At 43.3% G+C, this 9,097-nt stretch overlaps 1 protein-coding gene across 1 annotated transcript in view; it reads left to right on the top strand.

The window, feature by feature from the left end:
* Positions 1–9,097, top strand: part of DNAH10 (dynein axonemal heavy chain 10) — a 5,879,077-nt gene that overhangs the window by 4,117,069 nt on the left and 1,752,911 nt on the right. The window contains exon 56 of the mRNA XM_044069759.1: positions 2,322–2,519. Within this exon, the coding sequence (XP_043925694.1) occupies positions 2,322–2,519 (198 nt within the window). The remainder of the gene's footprint in view (positions 1–2,321; positions 2,520–9,097) is intronic.

Below are 9,097 nucleotides of genomic sequence, written 5' to 3'. Positions count from 1 at the left end.
GGCAGATCAACAAAGTTGCTGTATGCAGATGATGTCACTTTACAGGCAGACTCTCAGCAAGAATTTCTGCAAAGGATAGAGGAATGGAATGCAAAACTGAAGGCACATGGGATGAAACTGAGTACAGATAAAACTGTTGTAATGTTAGCAAATGTAGGAAATCAGAAGGCGAAAACTGAGATGGAAAGGGAATAGTTGAGCTTCAAGTATCTAGCAGGGGTGGTGGAGGAGAAGGGAAGTCTGAATGAGGAGGTTAAACTAGAATCAGAGGGGGTGCAGCAAACTGGTGCAGAATGTTGGGGTAGTGTATCAGAAGAATGCCAAAGAAGCTGAAAAGTAAGATATGCAAAACATGGTGTGACCAGTACTACTATATGGTACAGAAAACTGAATACTAAAGGCACAGCAGTTGAGGAAGCTAGATATGGTGGAGATGAAGTGCCTGAGATGGGAGATAGGATTCACACTGTGAGCAGATGAAAAAATGAGGACATCAGAGCAGACGTCATGGTAGCTCTAATTGCAGAGTAGGTCAAAAAGAACAGATTATAGTGCTTCAGGTACATGTGCAGAAAAACAGAAAATAATTTGGTAAAGAAGATTTGGACAGTCAGGAAGAAGGGAAGAGGAAACCAGGGCATGCAACAAAGAGATGGATGGATTGTGTGAGAGAAAGCCTGTGATAGTCAAACATGACTATAGAAAAAGGTAGGACAGTAGCATTCAATCAAGAGAGAGAGAGAGAGAGTGACAATTAACATGACACCCTGACCCCATGTAGAAAATGGGATAGAAGGGATTGATGATGAGGATGACTATGGGGCTTAGTTAGTCCACACCTTGAGCACTGCATGTAGTGTTAGAGGTCATACAGGAAAGGAGACACCAGTCTGCTTGAAATAATCCAGAGGAAAACCACCAGAGATATAACTGGAATGGGAGGGGGGTATGATCAGAAAATGGGCTTATTTAGTCCACACCTTGAGCACTGCTTGTAGTTCTAGAGGTCATACAGGAAAGGAGACATTAGTCTGTTTGAAAGAATCCAGAGGAAAACCACCAGAAATATCACTGGAATGGGAGGGGGGATATGATCAGAAAATGGGCTTATTTAGTCCACACCTTGAGCACTGCTTGTAGTTATAGAGGTCATACAGGAAAGGAGACATTAGTCTGCTTGAAAGAATCCAGAGAAAAACCACCAGAGATATCACTGGAATTGGGGGGGGGGGGGTATGATCAGAAAATACAGGATCTAGAATTCTTCTCACTTGAGACCAGAAGATGCATGGGGGCATAATATTGTTGCACAAAATCACACAATGGATATGAAAAGTGGTCATTATGAACAGAAAGGACAGAAGGAGGAGGCACAAACAGGAAATTGTAAGGGCTAACTACTACTTGGATTTCTGAAGGTACTCTACAGAGATGGTTGTAGACTCTTGGAATGCACTACCTGAACAGGTGCTGGAAAGGAACTGAGCATGGGTATTCAGGAGACATGTGACAAGTGGAGAAAAAGGAAGATAGGAATGGATTAGAGGTAGGGAAGCCTAGAAGAGATTGCTGTCCTCTGCCAGCAAGCAAATTATAATATAATATAATATAATATAATATAATATAATATATTTGACATGTAAATTACACTTAATTATGTTTTGAAAGTTTTCTCTGAATTCACCACAACAGTATATATAATGCATTTTGTAGAAATAATAAAAGTACAACAGGGTAGGAATCTGCATAGTTGCAGCTGCAAGAAAAGTAAGATTCTGAGGTATGTTTGTACAGGAAGTGGACACCAGCTAGCTGAAGTGTAGCAGTCTAACTTATGCCATGTTTTAAGGTATCTGTTGAAGAACATTTCTGTTAAAGTGCCTATTTAAATTCCTTACCAGTCATCTGTCAAGACTTTTCAATTATATTCATATTCCAGAGCAGTGTAACACACCCCTGTCTTGTAGGATCTTCCATAGTGCTGCTAAGACAAACACCCCTAAAGACACTGTCTTAATAGTACCTTTTCAGTACTGGTTTCAGTTGTTAATGCTATCTCATCGTCAGATGCTGCTGCACATAAGCTTACAACTGTTGGAGCTGTGGTATGTTGGGTTTATTGGTTAGCTTTTTATTTCAGTGTAGTTATCTCTTGCTGAGGGTCAAGAATAGCAGATGAATGAGCTAAATGTCTGGTTGTGAAGGATTTTTACATATGTTGGAGTTCAGAATGCTCTTGCTTATCTGTTACATGACTCTTACAGTATTAGCCTTATCAGATGTGGATGTATATTTTTGTTTGTTTTTCGATCTGAATACAGGTCAAAATCAGATGATTCCATATCAGCATTCAGATGAAGTAATTGGTCATGTCGTTCTGGTGCACGAATCTGTCGGCAAGTTCAGTAAAAAATTTCAGCAACAACTGAGACGAAGCAACTATGTTACTCCTAAAAATTACCTTGACTTCATCAATACCTACTCCAGTCTTTTAAATGATAAAGATCAATTCATTTTAGGTAAGAAATTTATTTCTGACATATGACTTCTGATTTACTAAAACTTGAGACTAACCCTGTCAACAAAGGATAAATAAAATGTATATCTTTTTCATTTTCATTCTGATTTTCTTTTTTTATTGTTTTTTCTGTAAAACTGCAATAATATAAGAAGTCATCAATCATTTTAAGTTGTTTACCATTTACAATAGCCAAGAATTGATAATAACCATTTAAAAAATAAATAATACAATAAGACACGCTTCCAATATTTACATATTTGCAGTGTTGACTAAGATCAAGCTCAAGTTCCATTATGTAATGACTGTAAGTATATTACATTAAAAAAGAAGAGGTTACTTCAGTTATTTTTATATTTTCTTTTAATTGCTGTTAAACTATGGATTGTGATATGTGGCCCTCTGAGAATATTTCAATTTCTTAGGTTCAGTCTCTTTGCTTATGACCTCTTCCATAAGCTGCAGAAAGTCTTTGAATAAAAAGAGACACACTTGCCATGGCAATAGTTCACATTGCTATACTGATGACTCTTAATAACTGAAGGAATAGGAGCATTGAACAAACCTAAATACCCCTGTAAAGCAAAACTTTTCTAACCACAGAGCTTGCAAAAAATACTGAATTTCCTCCCTGAATTATTTCAACTTAACACAGTTGAAAATATGTTTTCAATTAGCTTTTAATTCTGTTACACTTCTAACAAATGATCTGATGATGCTAATCTTCTTTCCATTCATCAGTGATAGGTTCGATTCTGAGCCCACGGAACCGAGTCGGCCTAATATCAAGCTCGTGCTAGCCAAAAACTCTTGAGCTAAGCCTCTACCCATAGTGCCCTTCTCTCTGTTACCTCAGATCTTGTTTGCTGCATAGCCATAAAGCCATGTTTCAGCCGAGCTCTCAGCCAAGTGGAAAACTTTTATTTTTCAGGATATTTTGTATTTCTCTTATTTTTTGTTGTTCATATTGATATTTCTATAAGTTTGAAGCTATAGTTAGACCTTTTACTCTTCTGTTTTTACCTGTTTGGTAACTTTTAAGTACCATTGGTGGTACAGCCTTTCTTCCTACCCTTGTGGTATTTCTTGAGTACCATCATTGGTATTTCTTCTTCTTCCCTTTTTCAACTAACTGGTTGTGTGTGTTTTTGATATATATTTAGATATAGCTGTAGTGGTTATTTAGACATATTAGACATAGATATAGTAGAGTTAGAACTCTTTACTTTAGTTTTCTAACGTGTGTGTATTTTTTCATGATGGCTGATAAAAAGGGCACACTAGGATTTAAGCATTGTATTTCATGTAAGGATAAACTGCCTAACAGTGATTCCCATGATGACTGTGTTTATTGTTTGGGGGTACCCCATCTTTCAGTGCAACCCCCTTGTGTGATTTGTCAGAGTTTTAGTCAGTGCACCTTGAAGGAGCACAAAAACAAGCTGATTCTGGAGGGTGTCCTTAAGTCACCTTTTTCAGAGGCCCTTTCTATGACGGAAGTCTCATCCCCTCCAACCAAGGATATTAAAAGGTCCCACTCTGTCCCCTCTTCACCATCTGGTGGCCAGGGCAAATCTGTAAAGCCTAAGGTACTTAAGTTATCTTCGAAGCATAAGTCACCTCATCGGCACCGACCTCTTCCGCTCCAGCTACTACTGTTCCGATATCGGTGCCAGCTTCGGCTCCAATACTGTCTCTAGCACTGACTATTGACTTTACAAAAAATACGACATCTTTGGCACCGAGTGCCACTTTGGCACAATGCATGCCTTCGATGCCTATCTCTGTGATTACGCTTGCTGATCCTTCCGTGTCGTCTCCGAGTAGCCCTTCGGCACTGAGTCCTTTCATGGTCCCGATAATGACAGTTCTGACACCACTTCCTCCAGTCTCCAAACTTGAGCCATCAGTGCTGGTAGATTCCACACCACAGACCCATTTCTAGGACAAGTGTACAGTCCATTCCTAGAATGACCTGACTCCCCATCGGGAGTATCCTCTAGATCCACCAGGAGCCTTTCAGAACTTGACATGGTGCATCTTGTGGCCCAGCTGTTGACAGCCAGGAGGATACCCACTCCATCTAGGACCCATCCTCCTGCAGGACTTTGGTTGGCTTTTCCACAGACTCCATCCTACTCTCCTCCTTTGACCATACTGGTTCCAAAGTCTTCAGCTCCGATGCTCTTTTTGGACCCCCCCCCCCCGTAGTGGACCTCACTGGGCCTCCAGGACTGTCCCTTTGGCTTTCAGTCCCTGCTGAACTGGGCCTTCCTCAACCCTGTGATTGGGCTGCAGGATGTTCGGCTTGTGGCATGGTTCCAGGTGTGTCTATGGTTCGGTTCAGTCCATGGTGTCGGGAGTTCTGTCTGCACCAATCCTGCTTGAGGCTCCATCCTTGGGAGCTGGTTTGATGGAGCAGGGTGTGACCCCGGTTCCAAGGTTGTCCTTCTCAGTTCCAGGCTCCCATCCCTCTTAAGGCAGACTTGCTTTCCGAGCTATGGAGAGGGCACTTGCTTCTGAAAGCATTCCACTGATGTCGGAACCCCAGACCTCCTTTTCCCCTGAGCTACACTTGACACAAGCCACCTCCCCAGGACACCAGGTAGGAAAGTTACTGGAGACCCCATTATAGGGCACCTCTTCCGAGTCCTCCTCAGAAGCCCCCGCCGAGGAGCCTCCATGGAAAAGATCATGTAAGAGGAAGCACATAGACTTCGCTGAAGATTTCGATAATGGTGAATAGTCCCCATGGTCACCCCCTGATGATATCTCCTTTGGGGACATCCTTGAAATGTTGAAACAGATGGGTGTTTGGAAGCCCACTAACCCTTCTTCTGAGGAGTCTGTGTTTCTACAGGCTTTCTGTGCCCGGCCAGCTACCTCTTGGGTGATCCCCGCCTGCAGATGAGCTGGTACAACTCGTGGTGCAGCAGGCCTGGAAGAACCCTGATTCCGTTGAGTGGATCCCTCAGAGACCTAACAAGATACATCCCCCCCCGAGGAGAACCCACATTGGTCAAGAGGTTTACCAGTAGCTGCTATGATTGTGGTGGCAGCCATAAAAAAAACATCTAGCCAAAGAGAGTCATACTGTTCATCCACCCAACAGAGAGTCCCGGGCAGTGGACAGATTGGGGAAGCAAGTTTTTGCTTCAGCGACTTTTGCCACATGGTCTCTGAATTACTTGGCACATTTTACGAGACTCCAAAGAGACTTGGTTTCTGAACTCTCTGGAACACTCGCAAGACAGGTGTCTGATGAGGTAAGGGACAAAGTTTCCTCACAGCTCGCAGCCCTGGAATCGATCTCCAATTCATCCATGAGGTTACTGTCACATGCAACCGAAAAGGCAGCTAGAGCGGCGGGTTCAGGCATAGTTATGAGATGCCATGCCTGGATGCACCTCTGTGTCTTCGTGGACCCTTTCAAGTCTTCCTTCCTGAACGGTCCTATCGAAGCATCTTCCCTTTTTGGCCCTAAGGTGAAAGACACCCTAGCTAGGTATGAGCAGAACAGTAAGACCCTGTCTGCCATAGGTCTATGTTTTTCTAATCCTCAGCATTCCTTTTCCTGGAACCAGAGGAGTGGAAAGATATGGCACAAAAAATCTCAGGGTCCTTTCCATGCCACATGTGGTGATGATACCTCAGAGGCAGATGGGGTAACAATTCTGAAAGACGCCCCTACTGAGGCCGTGTAACCAGGGACCCAGGGATTCTTTCTCTGGGCAGCCTTACCCGCACTCCTGAAGAGCGGCCCGATTGCTTTCCTCTAGAAGCAGTCAGGGGATGTTTCACTCAGCACCAGGCTGCCTGGCATTCAATAAATTCCAACCATTGGGTACAGAAGATCATAACCAGAGGCTACACCATCCCCCTCATCACTTATCCAAAACTTCCAACAAAACTTCCCAACATTCCACCCAGTCAAAGGGAAGAAGCAGCTGCAGAAATAAACAAGCTGTATCAAAAAAGAGTCATTCAATTAGTCCCACCAGACCAATGTGGAGCCAGATTCTACTCAAGATTCTTTTTGGTGCCACAAAAGACAGGGGACTGCAGACCAATTCTGGATCTCAGCAATTTGAACAAGTCTGTTGCCAAAATGAAATTCCAGATGGTCAAGGTTCAGTCCATTCTCCATTTTCTATGGGAAGGAGATTGGATGTGCTCGATAGATCTGTGAGACGTGTACTACCACATCAAAATGGACAAACACTGCAAGAGTCTTCTTCACTTCTTGCTAGGAGTCAGTCAATATCAGTTTCGTTCCCTGCCATTTGGACTCTCTACAGCCCCCAGAGTGTTCACAAAGTACATGGCAGTGGTTACAGCTCACTTGAGACTGTAAGGATTCTGGGTATTTCTGTATTTGGACGATTGGCTCCTTACCACCCCCACCAAGCATCTTCAGGTAACAGCCCTGCAATACACTCTTTCTGTGATGAGACTTTTAGGAATAATGATAAACTGGGAGAAATCCAACCTTGCTCCAGCTCAGAACATAGAATTCATTGGAACAGTCTTTGACACCTGTTCTTGTCTGGTGTCGCTCCCAATTCACAGACTTCAGAGATTGGGGCTCCAGCTCTGAGTGATACTCTGTCAAAATAAAGCCTCATTGAGGGAGATTGTACATGTTTTAGGATCCATGGCAGCTTCCTTATCAATAGGGCCTCTGGCAAAACTGCATATGTGAATACTTCAATGGCTTCTGCTATCTCAGTGGCCTCCAAATTACCACTCTCTGTGCTTTCAAATTCTGATAACCAGTCATTGCAAACAGGACCTTCTTTGGTGGATGAGGCCAGACACAGACCTTTGGAGTCATCCGTTCCACCCCTCCCAACCCAAAGTCATTGTGACCACGGATGCTTCCCTGATAGGATGGGGGGGGGGCATTTCCAGGGAAAGACAGTCCAAGACACACAGTCCACTTTGGAGACCAACCTGCATAAAAGTGTTCTAGAACTGAAGGTAGTGCTGTTGGCGTTGCAAGCATTCCAATCTGTCCTCCCTTCTGGAATGATCACAATTCAGTCAGACAACATGTCAGTAGTCTGGTATATCAACAAGCAAGGAGTAACCAAGTTCTATCCCCTGTGTCGAGAGGCCATGAGAATGTGGCAGTGGGTGATAGCTTCCAACTGCTTTCTGATAGCTATGCATATTCCTGGGAATTCCAACGTGATTGCAGACAAGTTGAGCAGATGTATTCTCATGCCGCACGAGTGGTCCCTCAATCCCTACGTAGCGGCAGAAATTTTCAGCTGTTGGAGCCAGCCTTGCTGCGACCTATTTGCCTCCCCATCAAACAACAAATGCAGCTGCTATTTTGCCCCATTCCCCCCACAGGGGGAGTCCCCAAGGGATGCTATGATTCACGATTGGCCCACGGGACTGCTATATGCCTATCCCCCCCATCCCTCCGATTCCTTAATTCATAAAGAAAGCTATTTGGTTGAAATGTAAAGTGATCCTCATAGCCCCTTTTTTGGCCTGAACAAGTTTGGTTTCCCTTCCTTCAGCCTCATCTGTTATGTCGACCGTGGATTCTGGACCCTCTTCCAGACCTGATTACTCACCCCCTTGGTTGAGTCACCTGAATCTGTCCAGTCTCAAGCTGACAGCTTGGTTTCTTCATTTTCATTAATCGCCAGGCAAGATGACCTTCCCGCACCTGTACTTGACATTATCCTGGCCTCTCACAAACCATCCACCAGAAGTCTATATCTAGACACATGGAAGAGGTTTTTTATTTGGTCTAAGAAAAGGAGGTTAGACCCATACTCTGCTCCAGTACCAGCAGTTTTACAATGCCTGTCAAAATTCTTCAAAGATGGAGCTGCAGCTTCTGCCATACAAGTACATCTAGTGGCTATCTCTAATTATCATAATAGGTTGGATGATTCTCCCCTCATCTCACTTCGGTTATGCAAAACTTTTCTTAAAGGGGTCTCTCACATTAGGCCTCCAGTCAGACAACCTATAGAGCCATGGAACCTCACATTAGTTCTTCAGTCCATAACTCAACCCCCTTTTGAACTTGCAGTGAAGTTTGACCTCAAATTCTTATTTTGGAAGTCCCTTTTCCTGGTAACCATCACGTCAGCCAGATGAATTTCTGAGCTTCATGTATTATGCATTAAAAGGCCCTATTTAATCTTCCACAAGGACAGAGTATCACTCCAGACATACCCATCTTTTCTTCCCAAAGTTGTTTCAGATTTTTCCATCAATCAAACCATTGATTTGCCAGTATTTTTCCCAAATTTTACTAATAAAAGGGAGTACTGTCTACATTCTTTGGATGTACACAGACAACTGAGGTTTTATTTAGACAGAACCAAAGCAATATGTAAAACTGACCAAGTGTTCATTTCCTTCTCTGGGCCTAGAATGGGAAATTCTGTCTCCAAGGTCACTTTATAAAAATGGTTAAGGGACTGCATACGCTACATCTATTCACTTGCAAAACAACCACAGGATGTTAAAGCCCAGTCTACCAGATCTATGGCAACACCTGTAGCCTTCCATTCCAGAGCCTCTATGGATGATATCTGTGCAGCAGCCACA

The sequence above is a fragment of the Protopterus annectens genome, chromosome 4.part0 (assembly GCF_019279795.1).
Source record: "Protopterus annectens isolate FY-2018-M chromosome 4.part0, PAN1.0, whole genome shotgun sequence".
Lineage (NCBI taxonomy): Eukaryota > Metazoa > Chordata > Ceratodontiformes > Protopteridae > Protopterus > Protopterus annectens.
Note: the sequence above shows the minus strand (reverse complement) of the source record. Positions and strands in the feature narration are given on the sequence as shown.